Source organism: Schistocerca nitens, chromosome 1 (assembly GCF_023898315.1).
Source record: "Schistocerca nitens isolate TAMUIC-IGC-003100 chromosome 1, iqSchNite1.1, whole genome shotgun sequence".
Classification (NCBI taxonomy): domain Eukaryota; kingdom Metazoa; phylum Arthropoda; class Insecta; order Orthoptera; family Acrididae; genus Schistocerca; species Schistocerca nitens.
The window spans coordinates 370893339-370917478 of record NC_064614.1 but is presented as its reverse complement, the minus strand read 5'-3'; the positions used below and the strand labels follow the sequence as shown (position 1 = coordinate 370917478).

Below are 24140 nucleotides of genomic sequence, written 5' to 3'. Positions count from 1 at the left end.
ATAATCTGTAGATGATTATCTTAAGAGAGACTATTAGACCAGCTTAAATAAAAATTCTGCTATATTTCAGTTTTGACAGCACTTGTGTTACAACAGTCAAGATCAGGTATTCTGTGCATGACAAATTTATTAAAAGTGTTTAACTGTTTTATTCTGACAGTGTATCAATTCTGTAAATATTAGCAGTTACTGTAATATATCCACATATTTTGACAATCTACTGACAAATGGTGAGGATAATAATTATTATATTCAAATGTTTATGTTATACTTTCTGACATGTTATTTGTCATTCGCGATGGCCAGCGGCATTTCCGAAGCAGTAAGAAAATATTTGTTAGCTGCAGTAACTATCCTCTCTGGAAATATGACCGGTGTCTACGACCTTTAACTGGAGTCACCGAGTCAGGAACACAGACGCACAGTTATTCCGTTACCAATTACCTGTAGTGGTAACCCGATAACTGCCAGAGAACGAGAACTGTGAGCCAATAACGATAGCTGCCAGAGAAAAATACCGACCTCTGACAGTTATTTCCATAGTCACTCGAATTCCTTACGGTAACTCTCTTTCTACTACCCGTGCAAGGCGGTGGCTCAAGAGAAAGACTGTACTTGACTACTTCTTAATGCCTGTACTGCAGCTCCTATAAGCCACAGTTCTGACATTAACTTTATTTAATTGTTTGTGCTAAAAGTAACGAAGGCGCACGAAATAGTACACAGTTCTTATCAACAGATGACGCGCAGTCTCACAGTTATTCTCATGACCTATAGAACGCCTTCCAAATGGTCTGTCCCTCTTCTTCATAGCCATGAGCCATATCTCCGATGAGTTGACGCGAGCGTAATACGATCTTCGGTAAACAGTAGAGGTGGGCCAAACGGTTATTCTGGAGTAACCGTTATCACAGTTCCAGTTATTCTTTGATAACCGTTATTGTTAACGGTTATTAATAACTGCCAAGTTATTTTTCGCTAGCGAATACCGAATACTCCGAGGGGCTACAGTTAAATAACGACATAGTTGGAATCTATCAGTTTAGTTATCAGTATAACTGCGAGTAGTGTGAAATGACAGGAATGTCGTATGAATCGTGTCATAACCTTAGCTTATTAACTCCGGGTACATTTTAGTTGATGTTAGAACGATTATTAGTGTTTCATATTATATGTTTGTAGGTTATCGGTCGCTATTAGAAATATTATCTTCGCAGCTACAACAGAAAGTATGCGGAACTTCGCCACAGCACTGTTTAAGTAAAATGTTAACAATGCGTTTTTAAGTATGAAGTAATATGTAAACTGAGTACTGTAAGTTAAATTCGAAGCTTAATTTCTTGTGCTGCTCACATTATAGAATAAAGTGTACAGCCTTGTAATACAACAAAAAATATACGTAATGTGACTGATTCGTTTACTCCTGTGCTGTAAAAGATAGTCCTATTGGGGAAAGTGTGAGTACGCTAATCCAAGTTTTATGTGAGATTTGGAAACTGCTCGTTTTCTCCAGCTACAGCATGTTTATAACATATGAAGACATGCAGATCGAAAAGGTTGACAGTGTTACATTTCTGGGACTACAACTCGATAATAAATTCTATTGGGAAGTGCATACCACATTTTTTCACTCTATTATTTCATAAGGGAGCATATTCTGTGGTAACTCATCAAATGTAGCAACAGTTTTTCGCATGTAAAAGCGTGTAATAAAAATCGTTTGTGGTATAAATTCAAGAACATCATGTAGAAACCTGTTCAAGGAACTTTGTATTCTAACCCCTGCTTCCTAGTATATTTATTCCAATTTGTTACAAGTATTCCAACCAATAGCTCAATACATAATATCAGTAATAGGAACAGCAATCTACATAAAGAGCTAAAATCACTTACCTTGGTCCAAAAGGGGTCCAATATTCAGGAACATGCATTTTCAATAAACTGTCAGCAAGTCAGCAACCATTAAAAACTTGATTTCAGATAAAGCACGGTTTACAGTGCGTTTGAAAGACTTTATGATACAGAAGTGTCTGATTCCACCCATCATCAATATGCCGGAAATGGCTATTTTAAGTGTGTCTATGATGTCACTACATACACATGGCAACAAACACGAAGATACATATAAATAATACAATAACATCTCCCACCAAAAATACAATCAAACCAACAGAACAACTGCGGGAAGTTGGGAGTTTTAGGGTGAGGACAAGCTAGTAAAAAAAAACATACCATGATCCCAAAACACAAAATGAAGAACAAAAATAAAAATAAATTACAGCATTCTGCTACACCAACAAAAATCTGCAGGAATCGGACACTTCCCTTGAACACTATAGGTCAGGCTGTTCCAACCGAGCTCCAGGGAGCCGGAGCGCTCCGGAGCGCTCACTGCGGCAGCTCGGAGCCCACGTGGAGGAGGAAAGCGAACTCACTGCCCCCAGGCCGCATGTAGCCGCAACTGACGCAATAATCCGTGTGCAATGACAGCTATGACTAGCCGCGTGAGCCCTGTACCTCCATTGGAGGATACCTTTCTATTCATTGAGAGGGATGGTCGTCCGCAGTGTCTTGTATGTCATAAAGTATTTAATTCTGCGAAGAGGTACAATATACAACGACATTATACACCTCTTCACGCAGCGCACTACGATCAGGTAGAAGGCGTTGCACGCAGAGAACTGGTAGCCAGGCTTAAAAACGACATACCAGGAGACGTAAATTTAAAACGGTTTCGTAATACGGTGGATATCAAAACATGCAACATAGTTCTGTAATGCGTTTATAATTTTCAGGTGAATGAGAGCGGAGAAAACGCTATTGAATCTGCAATTCGAGCAAGCTACAGGGTCGCTCACATCATTGCGACGAGTGGCAAGCCGTTTTCGGTGGGACCACCCGTAAAATCGTGCATGGTAGCTGTTGCAGACTGTTTGTTTCCAAGGGAGGTGCAGGCAGTTGAAGGGGTTTGTCTGTCGAAGCAAACAATGTCTCGTCGAATCCTGGACATGGCAGCGGATTTAGAGACACAACTCAGAAAAAAGGCGGAGAGCTTTGTTGCATTTTCGCTAGCGCTTGACGAAAGCACCGACATATCGGATTGTGCTCAGCTTGTAGTCTTTGTGCGTGGTGTCGACATGGAGCTGCAAGTAACTGAAGACCTCTTGGATGTTGTACCACTCGATTACACCGCAACAGGATGTGACATTTTTTAAACTGTTAGTGAATGTTGTAAGACGCAACGCTTGCCTTGCCGCCTGCCTCAGCCCGCCGTGCCACGTGCCGGGGTGCCGGCCCACTCGACTGGTCACAGCGAGGAACACGGCTCCCTGGAGCAGGGAGCGCTCAGCGGCTCACAACGGAGCCGACGAGCTGGAACAGCTTGCTATAGGTCAACCATAGGTGACCATACCAAAACACCAATACCCACAACTAAAGGCACGAAAATTGGAATCAGACATTTTCCTTGACGATACCAAAACATCAACACGTACAACTATGAAAATGGGAATCGGTCATTTCTGGTGACCTATATAGGTCCACCACAGCTACTGATGCCAATAAACCAACACCTACAACTGCGAAAAATAAAACCACAATCCCAGAAGTCCATAAATCAATCCTTCCTACATAAATTAAATCACATTCAATACTCCATAAATACACAAAACATCACAGCTAGGAAAAAAAATTAAGTACCACCAGCAAATTCCGGCACTGCAAACTAGATCGGCTAGACCCGACGCCCCCCTCACACACACACACAAACCAACTCATAAACACCGTGCCGTAATGACATTCACACACCACAACACCTTACGTCGAAGCAGATGGGTGGAATCGGACGCTTCCATTGACCCCTCCTTCTACTTGTAGATGAATATCGGAACAGAGACTGACAGACCAGCTTAGGTTAAAGTTCTGCTATATTTCAGTTTTGACAGCACTTGGTTGCAACAGTCAAGATCGGGTATTCTGTGTATGATAATTTATTAAAAGTGCGTAACTGTTTTATTCTGACAGTGTATCAATTCTGTAAATATTAGCAGTTACTGTAATATATTCACATATTATGACAATCTCCTGACAAATAATGAGGATAATAATTATTATATTCAACTGTATTATGTTATACTTTCTGACATGTTATTTGTCATTTGCGATTGCCAGCGGCTATTTCCGAAGAAGTACGTAAATATTTGTTCGCTCCAGTAACTATCGTCTCTGAAATATCACCGGGGTCTAAGACTGGAGTCACTGTGTCAGGAACACAGACACATAGTTATTCCGTTACCAACTTCCAGGTTACCTGTAACGGCAGCGCGATAACTGCCGGAGAACGAGAACTGTGAGCCAATAACGATAACTGCCAGAGGAAAATACAGATCTCTGACAGTTATTTCCATAGTCGCTCGAATTCCTTATGGTACCTCTCTTTATACTACCCGTCCAAGCAAAATTGACATATGAGGCTGTGGCTTAAGGGAACTACCGTATTTGTTAATGCCTGTACTGCAGCTCCTATCAGCCACCGCTCGGACATTAACTTTATTTAATTGTTTGTGCTAAAAGTAATGAAGAAGCACGATACAGTACACAGTTCTTATCAACAGATGGCGCGCAGTCTCACAGTTAGTCCCATGGCCTATAGAACGCCTTCCAAATGGTCTACCCTCTCCTTCGTTCCTAGCCATATCTCCGATGAGTTGACGGGAAAGCGTAGTGCGATCTTCCGTCAACAGATGGCGCGAGGCACTGTTGAAGTAAGACAGTTATTGAAATAACTGCCTGTATCAAAAGAGGAACGGTTATCGCAGTAACCGTTACTTCTCAGTAACCGGCTATTTCTATCAATTACATTATTTTTTGCCACCTCTAGTAAACAGATAACGCGAGGTACTGTTGGCAGTTAAAAGCCCTGTATGATTACTATTGGCAGTTATTGAAATAACTGCCAGTATCAGATGAGCTGTTATTACAGTAACCGTTACTTCTCAGTAACCGGTTATTTGTATCAGTTGCGATATTTTTTACCACCTCTAGACTGTGTTAGGCTCGTTTCACACTTGTGACGGTCACCGGTGACGGTCACTGATAGAGATACATTCGTTTGAATTGGAGAATTCACACCGGGACACTGCACTGAGTCAGCGAGTCACGGTGACCCAGCAGTGACTCACCCTCGCCACATGTGACGGACACCGACACTGTGTTCGCTGCGGTCACCGCCGGATATGCATTAGCTTGTATTGGAGTGTTCACACTGGGACACCGATCACAGACACAGCAGTGCAGAGTTGCCAACAGACAGGCAGCCGTTGCTGAGCCCAGTGGTTCTCCACACAGTGCAGCCATGAGTTTAGAGTTCATCAACACAGAAGATTTTATAAGTGAAGTGGAAAGTCGTCCCGTTATTTGGGATATGAAAAGCGATGAGCACAGTAACAAAGTCATGAAAATGAAAGCGTGGCAAGAAATTATTACGAAGTTTGTGCCTGATTTCGATGAAAAGAGCATAGATGAAAGAAACAAAATTGGTAAGTTCTATATTCTTTTTTCACTCTAATACCGTATTTTTCGGACCACAAGAATAGCGAAATATATTTTGTACCCCTGTACGAGGCTAGGAGGTTAATAACCTACAAGGAGAATGCTATCCCTAACCCCTTTTCTTTTGCATTACCAATAGCAAGTGTACTGTTATGCAGTCTCAATGCAAGAAGAATGGACAAAATGGATGAGCGCAGAAACCATGTACTCACCCCTACAGGGCGAATGAAAGTAAAATAAAATAAATAGTTTTATTTCAACATTTTCATAACCAAATTAAGGGTACGTCTTTTCGTAGTCTAATAAGGCGCTCCACCTTATGGTCCGAAAAATACAGTTAAAATATTATTCAAAACAACAATAATTTACGCATATGTTGTTACTATAATAATGAATTTTATTTATTTACCATCATACTATTGACTTACAAGTTTTTGACACACGAATGAGAACAGTGCTCGTGGTTGGGTTCTGTTCAATTAGGTACACCCCAGTTAGCACTCAAGCTTATTTCAAGGTGGATATTGAGTTTAGGTTCAGTTGAAAATTCAAGATTGGAAAATCAACCTGTTACACAGCTTATTTCAAGGTGGATATTGAGTTTAGGTTCAGTTGAAAATTCAAGATTGAAAAATCAACCTGTTACACGGTTTACATCAAGCTGTAAAAATTTAGCTTGAATTAAAATAATTTTCCCAAGCTTGAAATAAACTGTAATTTCCCTGGAAGGCTGTACAGCAGATGCGCATGCAGCATAGCTTCCATAGACGTCCACGGGAAGCGCCGCAAGCGTTTATAAGCCTTGCACTGACTCTGCTAGGTTTACGGCCATTTTAACTTTGTGACGCGTGTTAATGATTGTTGACTGTTGTGAAGTTTCTTTTATACTGGAAAATAGTTCGGTAAGTGTGTGGCGTCTCGTGCCTTACTGCTACACCGGGTCTGAAGAGGATATATAGTGTATTACAGGTATGTTGGTGCATTTTTCTCTAGTGGTACGTTAATATTACAAATGTTAAATACTATTACGTAACGTAAAGGAATATCATATTCTTTTACGTAGAGCCGGCCGCGGTGGTCTCGCAGTTCTAGGCGCGCAGTCCGGAACCGTGTGACTGCTACGGTCGCAGGTTCGAATCCTACCTCGGGTATGGATGTGTATGTTGTCCTTAGGTTAGTTAGGTTTAAGTAGTTCTAAGTTCTAGGGAACTGATGACCACAGCAATTGAGTCCCATAGTGCTCAGAGCCATTTTTTTACGTAGAAAAATTGAGCCTGGATGAAAGTGAAATGGATTACCAGCTAAGAATACATATTACAAGTTGTTAAGCAAAAAGAGGTCATTTTAAACTAAAACCAATAAATTAAAATTTTTACGTTTTTAAAATCTCGCCTTTTTATATATATCGCCCTATTACATTTGTTTACTTGTAAGTACTCGCGTGTGTCTCACCATGAATGAATAATCGTGAAGTGCGAAAAGTTCTTTGTGAATACAAATAGTAATGACATGGTGAACGGGAAAAAGTACATCAAGAACCAGTCACTACATAGGTGTCAGTCTTTTTTATTTTCGTAGCTTTGACTGCTCTTTAACTGCAGTAATATGAAATTTCTTCCCGTTAGTATGACACTCTTGTACAAAGTAAACATACTCAAAAAATTCAAGTCAAAGAAGTCTTAAAGTTGGGGCAACACTAAAATCAGAGTTGCAGTCTGTTATTACGCCATCAGTCTTGAGAGATTTTGTTGAAGCTGTTAATTCTTTCTGTGGCGATGGACACAAAATTTCTTGTGACTCATGCTTGGCAAAAGTTAAGCATATTCATAATAAGCGTAACATTACTTTTCATATTTAGGTTGATCAGTTTCAACTTTTTACATTTGTTATGTTTAGGTGTGGATAACATTTTCTCTTACCTGTTACAGGATCATTATACCGGCAGAAGTCAGCAAAATTTGATCCTGCTCTGGTCTGTGTGCTGGGGCCGGAGGGGCTTCAGAATAATTAAATTTTGAAATAAAACAATCTTAAACACTTTGAAAATAAAAAATTTTAAACATAAATGTCTTGATAATTTTTTTCACACCACTTCCATTCTGATATTTATTTAATTAATTCAATAAATTCAGATTAATAATTATATAGCTTAAAACAAGCTGTAAATACGAGGCTGTATTCCACGTGTGTAGATACAGCTGGAGCCAAACTTGATAAGTCAAGCTTGAAATATAGCTTGAACTCTGCCAACTTTGATGTTTGTTTCAAGCTTGAATCCAACTAACAGGCCTGAATATTCCAGCTTTGATCAAGCTTATTTACTTGAACTTTACATCTGGAAACAAGTTTGAAAACTGCTTACTGTGTTATATGGGACACAACTGTAATACAAAACAGTGTATTGTAATTATAATTTTAATTGCAAGTTTTAATCAGTTCAGTGAACGCAACAGTATGGTTTGTTACAGTTAACATGGTAATAATTGAACACTGGACATTTCAAATTCAATTCCAATGAAAATTTAGGCCTAACGACATTAATGTTCACATAACATTTCTAGCACTTAGATTTTTTGCAGCTGCCATGGCATTTCGCCTTCAGGGCTGATGAAGTAGTTTGCGAAATCTTCTCTGATACCGTTCGCAATATTTCCTCCACGGACCAAGCAAGGTGACATGTCCTGCAATCCCTGAATAGTTAACATATCCTCAAAGTGTATTCCATCACGATCACGCACATAGTTATGGAGGAGGCAACATGTCTTCACAATAGACTCGACCAAATCTAATTTAACATCCAGTGGTCGATAGAAAATGCGCCACTTGTTTGCAAGAATTCCAAAAGTACACTCGATCTACCTTCTAGCTCTGCACAGTCTATAGTTGAACACACGTTTTTTAATGTCTAAATACTTTCCACCATAAGGGCGCAAAATGAATTTTGACAATCCGAAACCTTCATCTCCTACTAACATGAATGGCATAGGTCTTTCAAACGATAATGTCAGTTGTTTTGGTGCAGGTAAATCTAGTGTACCATCTTGTAGTTTATTATTTAACACTGTATTACGAAACACAGTTGAGTCGGACGATTTCCCATATGCTCCAACGTCTATAAATAAGAATTTGTACGTCGAATCACAAACAGCTAACAACAGAATGGAAAAATAGTTCTTATAATTATAGTAGAGTGAACCACTGGAAGTGGGTTTTACAATTCTGATGTGCTTCCCGTCCACTGCACCCACACAATGAGGAAAGTGGGCCCTCTTATGGAATCCTTCAGCTGAGGCAAACCATAGATCTTTCGAGAGGTCGAGAAAACATTTTGACTTCATTTTACGCCATATGGCAGAGCAAACGTCTCGTATAATATACGAGATAGTTGATACTCCAATTCTGTACTGAAAATGTAAGTCAATCATGGATGATCCGGCCCCCAAGTACCTGTAAAAAAAAGATAAAGAATATGGAACAAAACTACAAAATTATGCAGGTTACACACAAGCATACACACGCACGCACACGTAGACATTATAGATAACCACCTGAAACACCCGGCAACTATAATTTTAATAAATGTTAATAATTGTACTATGCCTATAACTTTCGCGCAAGTGACAAAGTTTCATCGCAATCGGATGAACGTTACGGCTGCGCATAAAATACGAACAAAACCAAAAAAACATTCATTTTTATATATTAGATATTACAGTACTATGGTGGTTTTTGTTTGTTGCAGGGACAATCCTTCAAAGGAAATGGAAGAGCTTAAGGGCCAGCTATACCAGAGAGTTATTAAGGCAAAAAACAGAAAAGAGTGGTTCTGCAGCAACTGGTAGGAAGAAGTATATCTACTTCGATCAGCTGCGATTCCTAACAACTGACTGTAAGAACACTACTTCTAGTATTGACAGTGATGATGATGAAGACAGAAATGAGTTTGATGAAGGAGAAAATTTAGAGCAGGAGGCACGTGAAAAAACTGCTGAGCGATGGCAAAAAAGGCCACGTGAAAAGAAGTCTTGAAGAAGAAGATATCCTATTAACATTTTGAAGGAAAAGTACGCCAGAAAAGACAATTCATCACAGCAAGCCAACGAAGATAGCTTGTTTATGCAGTCTTTAGTACCTGAATTAAAAAAATTACCCAGTCATGCAAGATTGAAAGTGAAATCAGATTTGATGAACGTCATTATTAATGCCCAACAATATTACAGCGCTTCTGCTTCCTCTTCGTCCCAAATAGGATTTGCGCCAGTACCAAATTACGCTACGGGGGATCCGCATCTCTACCGTGCATATCATGGAACAGTTCAAGGCTACACTGGAGGACAGTCGAGGTTGTCCGATCAGTTACCAGCTGTGTGCTCGCCAGCGGCCTCCGAGTACAGTGACGAGTCCTTAATATACTTTTCAACAGCACAGGCAGAGAACCAATGAACTTAAAACTATCAGTGAAAGTTTTACAATATTTTGTAATGTATATTAATACCAGTTAAAATCTGTAAAATGTGCTTTGAATAAAATAAAATAAAATAATACTACAGTGCCTATCTGTAAAATGTGCTTTCAATAAAATAAAATAAAATAATACTACAGTGCCTAACTTAATGTAAGGGCAAGTTTTTCCTCTGGTGGGATAGCCTTCCTTAGTATAGTGTCTTTCCCTGTGATTGCTTCTTTCACATTTTCTAGTAGTTCATCAAATGAAGTTTTTGACATTCGAAAATACTGAAAAAACTTCTTCTCAGATCGTCATAAAGGGTGTAATACAATCCTTCCTCCAGCCGATCACGTAGCAGTGGATGTATGTGTAATGAACGTTTTGTCTTCATTCTCCTCCTCCTCCTCATTACAAGTACTAACAACAGTTCCTCCTCGCTCGAGTCCATTTAACCAACTAATCAGTTGGCAACAGCTGACCCAGGAGTGTTCGCCACAGTCACCGGTGACAGTCACAAGTGCCCCAGTGTGAAACGAGCCTTAATGTTAATCTGTTGTGAGTAGTGGTGGGCAGGAAATCGCGTATCTGTTAGAAATCACAGTGACTGAGAAGTCACAGATATCACAGTAGCAATTTTACAGACTCTAACTGCGATTTCAGTCACAGTTAGCAGTCGCAAGTAGTATTCCACATTCAAAGACGTGAGCCATCTATTGGTCGAATTTAGCACTGCTTTCTGCGATTTCAGTGACAAGTCGCAACTAAGAGCCGCAAGTAGAAACTAAAAAGCGCGGTTAACAGCGGCATCTGTTGGCCAAAGTTCGTACTACGTCCATCTCTGCGATACGGTATCGAGTCTAACTGCGATTTCCGTGACAAGTCGCAAGTAGCAACTAGAAAGCGCGGTTAACAGTGCCATCTGTGGGTCAAAGTTCGTACTACGCCCATCTCTGCGATACACTATTGAGTCCAACTGCGATTTCCGTGACAAGTCGCAACTAAGAGTCGCAAGTAGCAACTAAAAAGCGCAGTTAGCACTGCCATCTGTTGAGCAAAGTTCATACTACGCTATTCGCTACCGAGTCAAACTGCGATTTCTGTGACAAATCGCAACTAAGAGTCGCAAGTAGCAACTAAAAAGCCCAGTTAGCACTGCCATCTGTTGAGCAAAGTTCATACTACACTATTCGCTACCGAGTCAAACTGCGATTTCTGTGACAAATCGCAACTAAGAGTCGCAAGTAGCAACTAAAAAGCGCAGTTAACATACTTTTCCTAGTGTCATCTGTTGACCGACGTACGTACTTCGTTATGAGAGCCTTGTGCCTCACGAGATCGATGTGCTGTGTGTGCATATGAAGGGCTTATTTCAATAGTGGTACAAGTCCATTTTTGTTCATTTTGAGATACAGAATCGTAAAGTTAAATGGGCGCTGAAAAATCTGCAGTTGAGATACCAGAAATATTCAAGCATATGGCTTCTTGCTAGAGATGAACCTTTATTTATGTTTGTTTGGATCACTAGTTTCAGAAGCATTATAGACAGATAAGTGGAGGTAATGGACTTGTACCACTATTGAAATAAGCCCTTCATGTTATATGACGACATGCACATTCAGGATCAGTTATGGTTGGTCAAATACTGCTGTGACTCTGAATGTATTATATTAGTAAGAAGCAACATTGCCTTTTTCTCCTGAAAATATCAAGTAACGTAACAAATGTGTTTGATTCTGCTTCCAATATGACAGTTTTGGTTAATACTCCACATGCCTACAGGACTTTGCAATGTTAACACAGCAGAACTCAGACATCTGTATAAGTGTAGAGAAATGAAAACAGTCATATGAATGCCTCACTTTTGTTCCGACACAGTTCAAGACTCGGGAGAAAAGTTTTACACCTGGTGTTCTACATGGCAACTTCACACACAAGACCTTTTTGCCGACACTACTACCACCTACATAAGTAAGCTTTTCCTGTTGTAGCGACGCTGCCGCGCGCTAATTCAAGCTCGCCAGTGTGTGTGTGTGTGCTGTGCGCGTGTGTCAGTACAGTGATGTAGCGACGCTGTGTAGTTCCGCGCTCAGCCTCTAGAGGCGCTGTGTTTTATAACTTTTATATACGTTCTGTTTCTTATGATTATTATTCCTTGTTTTTTAGAGTTAGTGAGTAGTTCCTTGTCTCCTGACTTGTGTGGACGGATACTATTTTCTCTCCTAACTACAGAAGTTCCCGAGGATCCTCTGTATAGATCGGAAGCAAAATTTTATAGCCCCGAACTGTCCACGCATGCCGGGCGTCGTCAGATACGCGCCGCAATAAAGTTATTATTACTCAACTGAAGGTCTTCATTCTTCCGAATCACGTCAAGCAAAAGTCGGACAGCCACCAGTTTAGCTGTACCCGACAAGTGGTGACCCCGACGTGATTCAAGCAGAGCCCGACGTGATCCAAGCAGAGCCCGACGTGATTCAAGCAGAGACCGACGTGATTCAAGCAGAGACCGACGTGATTCAAGCAGAGACCGACGTGATTAAGAAGAAGCAGTCGTGAGCTACGCAAGTAACGAGCACATAATGACCGATCAGCAGGCCGTCTCCAGGATTGCAGTCCGTTTGCCGCCGTTCTGGCCCGACAACCCAGTACTCTGGTTCGCGCAGGCAGAGGCAAGTTTTAGCTGCGCTGGAATAACGGTCGAAGCAACTAAATTTGCGCTGATTGTGAGCCAACTCGACCAACGTTATGCAGCCGAGGTGCAGGACATAATCACAGCACCGCCCGAGGCTGGAGCTTACGCCAGGCTAAAATCAGAGTTGATTCGACGGGTTGCCGCGTCACAAGAGGACCGGATACGTCAGGTTCTGACACAGGAAGAAATTGGCGACAGGAAGCCTTCCCAATATCTGCGACATCTACGCAGCAAGGTTGACACCGTTACTGTGCCAGACAGTCTGCTCAGAACGCTGTGGGGCAGTAGGTTGCCGCCGCAAATAAAAGCCATAATCGCCTCACAAACGGACATGCCGCTGGATGACGTGGCGCAGCTAGCAGACCGGATTCAGGACGCGATCACACCGGCTCCGGTCAGCGCAGTCGCGGCGTTGGACAACAGTGCAAACAGTACCGCGTCTGTGGCACGAGCCGACCATGATTCTCTCGCTGCCAAGGTTGAGCTTTTGTGCGCCCAGGTCAGTGCGCTGCTAGCACGGGACGACGACAATAATAGAAGAAGTCGATACAGACGGCGGCGTTCGAGAAGCAGATCTTCCGGCAGTACTACCACTCCGCAAGGCGAGGTACCGTTGTGCTGGTACCACCGACGATTCGGCGATCAGGCAAGGAAGTGCACATCGCCATGCTCGCACCCAAACGCCACCGGCGGTCGACAATAGGCGCAACCGACTGCCAGTTATCCTCCAAGCGCCTGTTCGTTACCGATAGGAGTTCCGGCGTTAAGTTTTTAATTGACACTGGATCGGACCTGAGTACCATACCACGAACAGCCATACATCGTTGCCGGCCGCCAACTGCCTTCCGCCTGACGGCTGCCAACAATTCTTCCATCGCAACATATGGCACACATAGGATGGAGCTTAATCTCGGCCTACGTCGCGCGTACGAGTGGAATTTTACAGTTGCTGACGTCACGGAGGCGATCGTCGGGGCTGATCTCCTCGCGCACTACCACCTGCTGCCGGACGTCGCGAACGCACGCTTGGTAGACAGCGTCACTGGCTTAGCTGTCACGGGTTTCCGTCGCAACACCGCAACGCACAGTGCCAAGTTGGTCCATGCTACGGAGGGTGAGTACACTGAATTACTGCTTAACTATCCGAACTTGACCAGGCCGCCCGGCGCTCCCAGGTTCATACCACATGACACGGTGCATCACATTCAAACGACTGATGGTCCCCCAGTAGCATGCCGACCTAGGCGTCTCGCTCCGGACAGATTGAAGATAGCGAAGGCAGAATTCGACGCCATGATTCGCGAGGGCATAATGCGGCCATCTAAGAGCCCGTGGTCCTCCGCATTACATCTTGTTCCGAAGAAGGGTGGAGCTTGGCGCCCATGCGGTGACTACCGTGCGCTTAACGCGCGAACGGTGCCGGACAGATATCCCGTTCCGTTACTGAGGGATTATAATCACGCTTTACATGGTGCCACGGTGTTCACAGTCCTGGACTGCGCTAAAGCGTATACACAGATTCCGGTGGCCAATGACGACATTCCAAAGACTGCAATAATAACGCCTTTCGGTTTATTTGAAAGTAAATTTATGACTTTCGGTTTACGCAATGCCGCTCAGACCTGGCAAAGGTTTATAGACTCGGTTCTCCAGGGGCTGCCGTTCTGTTTCGCCTACCTGGACGATGTGTTAGTGTTCTCTGCTGACCACGATCAACACCGACAACATCTGCGAGAGATTTTCGAGCGATTGGAGCGTTACGGTGTCGTCTTGAACGTGGACAAGTGTGTTTTTGGGCAGTCAGAGGTGACATTTCTTGGCCATAAGATTTCTGCTGAAGGCTCTCTTCCTCTGTCCGAGAAGGTGGACGCTATCTTGCAGCTACCCCGACCAACTACAATCAAAGAATTACGTCGTTTTTTGGGGATGCTCAATTTTTATCGACGACACCTTCCTCACGCTGCGGAGCTGCAGGAACCTTTGACGGCGGCATTATCAGGCCCTAAAGTAAATAGCAAGTCTCTGATACAGTGGACAGAGGACATGTGTTCTGCGTTCGAGGCAACAAAGAGGAGTATGGCCGACGCGGCGCTTCTCGCACACCCACGACTCGACGCGCCATTAGCAATTGTCGTAGATGCGAGCCAGACGGCGATCGGTGCCGCGTTACAACAATAGTCCGACAACGCATGGCAGCCACTGGCGTATTATTCCCACAAGCTTTCGCCTGCACAGAGAAAATGGAGCACATACGACCGTGAACTCCTGGCAGTATACCAAGCAGTGAAATATTTTCGCCCTCAAGTGGAAGCGCGAACTTTCACGGTATATACAGACCACAAACCACTCACTTTCGCCTTCCGTCGGAATAGTGTCAACTGCTCTCCCCGTCAATTTCATCACCTTGAGTTCGTGGCCCAGTTTACTACCGACATTAGACATATTTCTGGGATCGACAACATTGTTGCGGATTGCCTTTCACGGATCAGCAGTGTTTCCAGTAACATAGACTTTCCTGCACTGGCACAGGCACAGAGAGACGACGAAGAACTCCTTGCCTATGTTAAAGACACGGCTTCAGCATTGCAACTGAAACTTGTTGATGTTCCGGGGGAAGACACACAGCTATACTGCGACGTTTCTCGCGGCCGACCTCGTCCCTTTCTGACGCCGGCTTTTAGAAGGCAAGCCTTTGATACGGTACATGGATTGTCCCATCCAGGGGTACGCCCGACATTCCGCCTAGTATCGCAACGTTTCGTGTGGCCAGGCATGCAAAAAGACTGCCGCGAGTGGGTCCAATCTTGTCTTCAGTGCCAACGCTGCAAGATTAACCGCCATGTACACGCACCGATCGGCGATTTTCCGGATACCACCGCCCGCTTTGCCCACGTTCATTTGGATGTAGTCGGACCACTTCCACCTTCGAACGGGCAAAGATATCTGTTTACAATGATCGACCGTTTTACGCGTTGGCCGGAGGCAGTGCCGGTGGATAATATCACAGCAGACACATTAGCTTCCGCTTTTGCAATGACTTGGTTGGCAAGATTTGGATGCCCACTACATATTACCACTGACCGCGGACGGCAATTTGAATCAGACCTGTTCTCACAGCTGGCCAAGTTTTGTGGTTACACCCACCATAAGACCACAAGTTATCACCCAGCAAGCAACGGCATGATCGAACGCTGGCACCGTTGTTTGAAGGCCGCGCTGATGTGCCACGAAGAAACCTGGACAACCGCACTACCAGTGGTCTTGTTAGGCTTACGGACGACTTTCAAACCAGACCTGGGGTCGTCAGCGGCAGAACTGGTTTACGGAGAAACACTGCGCCTTCCTGGTGACTTTGTAGACGCTGATGCCACGGAGACAGTTGCTACTGGCCAGCCGGATTTCTTGCGACGATTGAGGGACCATGTATCAAAGATTCGCCCTCCGAAAGCCACACGTCATGGCAAGCCGCCCACTTTCGTGCACCAGGACCTGGAACAATGTCGTCACGTCATGCTCCGCACTGAGGGCGTTAAACCGCCTCTACAAGCTCCTTATTCTGGTCCATATGAAGTGCTACGGCGCAGTGCCCACACCATGGATATCCTAGTGAACGGCAAAACGACGACTGTCGCGTTGAATCGGGTTAAACCTGCATATGTTTTTCCTGACACCCCACTAGCGGCACCTCGTCGTAGGCGTCCACCTACCGCTGTTCCAGACACTGACGCCACATCTCCGGCGCCGGCTCTTCAACATTCGCCGCCCAACGCAGCACAACATCCGCCTCCTGACGTTGTTCCTCCTCCTCCGACGAGGACGACCCGTTCTGGACGTCGGGTGCACTTTCCGGCGCGGTATCTCGACGCCGACGCTCCGCTTCCGCCCGGGGGGCTGATGTAGCGACGCTGCCGCGCGCTAATTCAAGCTCGCCAGTGTGTGTGTGTGTGTGCTGTGCGCGTGTGTCAGTACAGTGATGTAGCGACGCTGTGTAGTTCCGCGCCCAGCCTCTAGAGGCGCTGTGTATTATAACTTTTATATACGTTCTGTTTCTTATGATTATTATTCCTTGTTTTTTAGAGTTAGTGAGTAGTTCCTTGTCTCCTGACTTGTGTGGACGGATACTATTTTCTCTCCTAACTACAGAAGTTCCCGAGGATCCTCTGTATAGATCGGAAGCAAAATTTTATAGCCCCGAACTGTCCACGCATGCCGGGCGTCGTCAGATACGCGCCGCAATAAAGTTATTATTACTCAACTGAAGGTCTTCATTCTTCCGAATCACGTCAAGCAAAAGTCGGACAGCCACCAGTTTAGCTGTACCCGACACTGTGTTACTTTCAAGTAATGCACTTAAGCTATTCTTGATTTAACTGGAAGATCTGTACTTCCCACCTTCATATCAACAGCCTCAAAATGCATATTGTAGACTTCGAGATATGTTACAGGTCAGTGTCACACCAAGATTTGGAGAAAGGGGGGGTTGGGGGGGGGGGCGGCATGTCACTCTCCAACAAGTGTTTACCAATAAGTAAGTGGCGGAAAATTATGGGTATAGGACGGCTTAAACACGTGGAAAATGAGATTTTTATTATTCACTGACTGTATTTGACATTTATTATTCCTTTAAAATCGCACAACAACTTCAATAAAACACAGTTTAATCATTCACACACTTATTTCACAATTATTTCACTTTTAAACTGCAAATCCTCTAAGAGCTGTCTTGAATCTTCACGAGTCTCTCTCAACAGCCTTGATGTGGATAGATACGTACAGCAACCAGTAATCAGAGTCAGAACTGTGTCTGCAAAAACACAAGGATTATTAAACAATGTTTGCTGTCATTGATTACTAGCAATATAATTGACAGAGTAGATTGCTAATATTTGCTATAATGAATATCACATTTGCAAGAACGATCTCACTGAAGTAATTAAGTCCATCGAAACGCTTAGAAACTAACCTCTCGTCTGACGAAAACGGTCTAAAGACGCAGTGGCAATTTCTCCAGATCTGTTGACAATGATATTTTGAGTTATCACTTAACTGAGTGACTGAATGTAGTTCAGGTACCTGTGAACATAACAATATGTTAGAATTCATTTTCTAAATACGAACTATTACGGTACTGTACGGCTACTTACATATTAATTACACTATTAATATTTTCACAGTTGTTTCTTTAATACAAAATTAAAGCCAACGGAAGAAAAAACGTAAAACATACTTGCCAATGACAGGTTTGTTGAGATGCAATTTTCTGTGTTGACAGATGTAACTTTTTCATACGGTGGTACGGCGCAGAAGTAGCAGAAGTCACAGAAATCGCAGAAGTAGCAGAAATAACAGTGGCGGAGGGATACACGACCTATGTTCCTTAACTGCGACAAATCACAGTTAATAATAACAGATACTGAAAAGTAGCATTCACAGAAATCACAGATATCGGAAAATCGCAGTTTAGCCCATCACTAGTTGTGAGCACGGTCGTGTGGTTGTACGTTATAGCATGATCGCGAGACACTTTGCGAGCGCAATGAATTACATCTTTGGTGTGTTGTTTGGTGGGCGGAGTCTTGTTGTGGGTTTGAATGTTTGAAAGCATGTGAGGTGGGAATTGTAGATTGGACGTGTGTTTTCTTATAGGTGCCAAATAAAAGTGTAATCATGAGACTGAATCATAGAATACCCGTTTGCTTACTTCTGGTACTGCGCTTGGTGTCTGTGTTCCTTGTTTCGACATTTTACGTTCCAGACGAGTACTGGCAATCATTAGAGATAGCTCACAGATTAGCATACGGTTATGGGTATACAACATGGGAATGGCAAGTTGGTATTAGAAGTTACGTATATCCAAGTTTGATAGCATTGATGTATAAAATCATGAACATAATTAAAATAGACACTGTGGAGAACTTAATTCTTTTACCACGGATATTTCAAGCATTGTTATGCGTTTGTGCCGATTTAATGTTTCTGCGTTGGTGCAGAACATGTATTGGTGTTACGAATGAGTGGGCGCTGCTTAATATAAGTATCGCTTGGTTTCATGCGTACACTGCGACTCGAACATTAACTAACACCTTAGAAACGGCGCTGACATCAATGGCTTTATGCTTGTATCCATGGACGACAATGCGGAGAGGAGGAGTGGAAACAACGAAATACTTGTGGATCGTAGGATTTGCCTGCCTTGTGCGTCCAACAGCATTCGTGATATGGTTACCATTCGCAATTTATCACTTCTTGCAGGCTAGTGACTGGAAAGTTTTGAGCCGTGTGTACATTATAAGAGCAGCTATTTTCATTGGTTTTTCAACTGTTGTAGATTCACTTTGCCATGGGTCAGTGACTTGTTCACCCATTAGCTTTCTCTATTACAACTTAGCAAGAAACATAGCCTCCTTCTATGGAACACACGGGTTGCTTTGGTATTTTACTGTAGGTATTCCTACAGTTTTGGGTGTGCACATCTTTCCATTTGTTCTTGGTTGCAAGGAAGTTATTACTTATAAACAAGATAAAGCAAGAAATGTTTGTTTAGTACTAGTTTTTGCAATTTTGTGGACAGTTCTGGTATACAGTATGATTCCACATAAAGAATTTAGATTTGTCCTACCCTTGCTTCCAATGATGTTATTTATTGCAACTTTTTGGTTAACAGTGTGGGGAAAACGAAACAGTTTTGGTTATCGTCCAGTATTTATGAAAGTATTTCTAATACTAGGCTCAGTAATTCCGTTTCTGTACTGTGGCATTGTTCACCAAAGAGGAACTCTCGATGTCATGAAGATTTTGGCAGAAGAATCAGCAAAAAATCCTAGTAACACTTCTATATGGTTTCTCATGCCATGCCATTCCACACCTCTGTACAGTCATCTCCATTCTCCTGTGGATGTATTCTTTTTGGAATGTGATCCATTGGCTAGTCAAGATGTGGCTGATGTCTTTTTCAACAGTCCCTTGACGTGGCTTCATGATAATTTTCCAGAAACAGGTAGAGGGCCCTCTCATATTGTTATTTTTAACAAACTGTATAAGAAAATTGAGGGATTTCTGTCGTTACGGCACTATAAACTGTTTCAACAGTTATTTCATTCTCACTTTGTAGAAGGTAATGTAGGTACACACATAATGATTTTCAAAAGAAATGAGTGAAATAATATTAGGATGTAGGTCTTATGTGATGACTCATTTTTTATTTGAGCGAATTTTATGTGCAGCTTTGGACAAACATATAAAAACCATAAATGTTGGTGATTTCTTCTTACTGACACCGGTAGTTTCAGTGCACTCTTTTTTTTATTTGTTCTAATTATATTGCTGCAATATATGGCATCCTCCCATGTATTTGTTTTTATGTGAAGTAATTAATGTTAGTATAACTGAGAAGTTAATTTAACAAAGGAGGCACACTACATGTAACTGCAGGAAGCTATTAATCTAAGATCTCATCTCTAATTTGATAGGCATTTATTAAGTTTTTCGTTGATAAAAGTGTACTTAAATAGCAACAGTCAACATTCTTGTTGTATAAAGTAAACATGTATACATTAGTGGCGGGAAAGAAACCATTTTCTGAATGACTGGGTTTATCGGGTGAGGCTGTAAGATATTTGAATTTTACGTAGCGCTCCATCTTGAGCGTTACATGCAACAGAGAAGTGAATTATAAAATTCTTGTTTGAAACTTGTGTTCCTTGTTTTTGATAACACAAAGCATTAAAAAGACCAACTAATCTCTGTTTTGTAAACTTTTTTCACGTGTGATCTGCTGTTCACAATTATCGTCTAGATAGTAATGTAAGTACAAAACACACGCATTTACTGGTAGGTTACTTTCATTAGTTGGTACACATACTAAAAATTGGTTTAAAATACCCCACTTTCAAGTTTTATAAATTTAAGTGTATTTTCATTGAATTAACTTTCTGGGTGTGTGTACTCTTGTAGCTTCAGTTGTGGAATTTTTTGATATGAACACTTCTAAGGATTATGTGCTTGAAAGAACACTTTAAGTAGGCTACTACAATTTTACTATGAAAGAACTGGCACTGTTTCTCCAGTTAGGGACAAGAAACAAAATTTTTCTGTGTAAACCGTGTGGCAGTGAACTTCTGTACTGCACCATCCAAGATACACAGATAACTGATGTTCGTACATAATACTTGTTATAAGCTAGAGGCACGTGGCAGCTGACAACAACAGATGCAATATGGGAATGTGCTCCTGTAACTTTGTGGTTTATTCAGATAATGAGGAATGTTATGCAACTGGCTGATTTAATATTATTATACACCAGTCTTGAAAGTTTCAAAATATTGCCCTCTCTTTGTCTCTCAAGATGTTAAGTTAAATTTCCTTATAGGATACCATAGATTTCTATTAAAAAATATATAACAATTTTACAGGCTTTGCATACTTCAGAGTGGAACAATAAAAAACTCTTACAATTATTAGATCTTCCACATACAATTTTCACTGCACTGTCATCAGCGTATAACACACACAGCCCTGTTAAAATGTGTTGTATTGAAATAGTGGCACTGTATACACTGCTAATAGGCAAACCCGAAGATCGTGGTACCAGCCTTTCGCTTTGACCCACGATGGCTGACACACATATTTAAAGCTTATACAATGGGGCGACCAGGACATCACTCATTACACAAGTGAACAGACTCAAAGAATATGAAAAAAAATTAATTGCAGGAATCATTTGAAAGTAACAGGACTGTTGTGGGAATTAGGGGGTTTGGGGCAGTGACAAACTAAATATACGACATTCCTAATAATGGACATGTGCCACAACAAATACAGAAATCCTCAGCAATGAATTAAATCACAGTTTTTAAAAAATCTTGTATTACAGACATCATTTGACCTTGTTGTGTGGTCTTCAGTCCAGAGACTGGTTTGATGCAGCTCTCCACGCTACTCTATCCTGTGCAAGCTTCTTCATCTCCCAGTACGTACTATAGCCTCCATCCTTCTGAATCTGCTTAGTGTATTCACCTCTTGGTCTCCCTCTATGATTTTTACCCTCCACACTGCCCTCCAATACTAAATTGGCGATCCCTTGATGCCTCAGAACATGTCCTACCAACCGATCCCTTCTTCTAGTCAAGTTGTGCCACAAACTACTCCTCTCCCCAATCCTATTCAGTACCTCCTCATTAGTTATGTGATCTGCCCATCTAATCTTCAGCATTCTTCTGTAACACCACATTTCGAAAGCTTCTATTCTCCTCTTGTCCAAACTATTTATCGTCCATGTTTCACTTCCATACATGGCTACACTCCATACAAATACTTTCAGAAACGACTTCCTGACACTTAAATCTATACTCGATGTTAACAAATTTCTCTTCTTCAGAAACGCTTTCCTTTCCATTGCCAGTCTACATTTTATATCCTCTCTACTTCGACCATCATCAGTTATTTTGCTCCCCAAATAGCAAAACTCCTTTACTACTTTAAGTGTCTCATTTCCTAATCTAATTCCCTCAGCATCACCCAATTTAATTCGACTACATTGCTTTATCCTCATTTTGCTTTTGTTGATGTTCATCTTATATCTTCCATTCAAGACACTGTTCAACTGCTCTTCCAAGTCCTTTGCTGTCTCTGACAGAATTACAATGTCGTCGGCGAACCTCAAAGTTTTTATTTCTTCTCCATGGATTTTAATACCTACTCCGAACTTTTCTTTTGTTTCCTTTATTGCTTGCTCAATATACAGATTGAATAACATGGGGGAGAGACTACAACCCTGTCTCACTCCCTTCCCAACCACTGCTTCCCTTTCATGTCCCTCAACTCTTATAACTGCCATCTGGTTTCTGTAAAAATTGTAAATAGCCTTTCGCTCCCTGTATTTTACCCCTGACACCTTCAGAATTTGAAAGAGAGCATTCCAGTCAACATTGTCAAAAGCTTTCTCTAAGTTTACAAATGCTAGAAATGTAGGTTTGCCTTTTCTTAATTTAGCTTCTAAAATAAGTCGTAGGATCAGTATTGCCTAATGTGTTCCCATATTTCTACGGAATCCAAACTGATCTTCCCCGAGGTTGGCTTCTACCAGTTTATCCATTCGTCTGTAAAGAATTCGCGTTAGTATTTTGCAGCCGTGACTTATTAAACTGATAGTTCGGTAATTTTCACATCTGTCAACGCCTGCTTTCTTTGGGATTGAAATTATTATATTCTTCTTGAAGTCTGAGGGTATTTCACCTGTCTCATACATTTTGTTCACCAGATGGTAGAGTTTTGTCAGGACTGGCTCTCCCAACACTGTCAGTAGTTCTAATGGAATGTTGTCTACTCCCAGAGCCTTGTTTTGACTTAGGTCTTTCAGTGCTCTATCAAACTCTTCACGCAGTATATCATCTCCCATTTCATCTTCATTTACATCCTCATCCATTTCTATAACATTGCCCTCACGTACATTGCCCTTGTATAGACCCTCTATATACTCCTTCCACCTTTCTGCTTTCCCTTCTTTGCTTAGAACTGGGTTTCCATCTGAGGTCTTGATATTCATACAAGTGGTTCTCTTTTCTCCAAAGGTCTCTTTAATTTTCCTGTAGGCAGTATCTATCATACCCCTAGTGAGATAAGCCTCTACTTTCTTACATTTGTCCTCTAGCCATCCCTGCTTAGCCATTTTGCACTTCCTGTCGATCTCATTTGTGAGACGTTTGTATTCCTTTTTGCCTGCTTCATTTACTGCATTTTTGTATTTTCTCCTTTCATCAATTAAATTCAGTATCTCTTCTGTTAACCAAGGATTTCTATTATCCCTTGTCTTTTTACCTACTTGATCCTCTGCTGCCTTCACTACTTCATCCCTCAAAGCTACCCATTCTTCTTCTACTGTATTCTTTCCCCCATTTCTGTCAGTTGTTCCCTTATGCTCTCCCTAAAAACCTGTACAACCTCTGGTTCTTTCAGTTTATCCAGGTCCCATCTCCTTAAATTCCCACCTTTTTGCAGTTTCTTCAGTTTTAATCTACAGTTCATAACCAATAGATTGTGGTCAGAGTCCACATCTGCCCCTGGAAATGTCTTACAATTTAAAACCTGGTTCCTAAATCTCTGTCTTATCCATTATATAACCTATCTGAAACCTTTATCTCCAGGCTTCTTCCATGTATCCAACCTTCTTTTATGATTCTTGAACCAAGTGTTAGCTATGATTAAGTTATGCTCTGTGCAGAATTCTACCAGGCAGCTTTCTCTTTTGTTCCTTACCCCCATTCCGTATTCACCTACCATGTTTCCTTCTCTTCCTTTTCCTGCTATCAAATTACAGTCACCCATGACTTTTAAATTTTCGTCTCCCTTCGCTATCTGAATAATTTCTTTTATCTCATCATACATTTCATCAATCTCTCAGTCATCTGTGGAGCTAGTTGGCATATAAACTTGTACTACTGCGGTAGGCGCCGG

The 24140-nt window shown here is 42.0% G+C and overlaps 1 protein-coding gene across 1 annotated transcript; it reads left to right on the top strand.

The window, feature by feature from the left end:
• The first annotated feature begins 18181 nt into the window (after positions 1-18181).
• On the top strand, positions 18182-20440 carry LOC126235758 (GPI mannosyltransferase 3). Its single transcript, XM_049944558.1, has one exon. The coding sequence runs from the start codon at positions 18357-18359 to the stop codon at positions 19845-19847; it is 1491 nt and encodes a 496-aa protein (XP_049800515.1). The 5' UTR covers positions 18182-18356; the 3' UTR covers positions 19848-20440.
• Positions 20441-24140: the final 3700 nt, after the last annotated feature.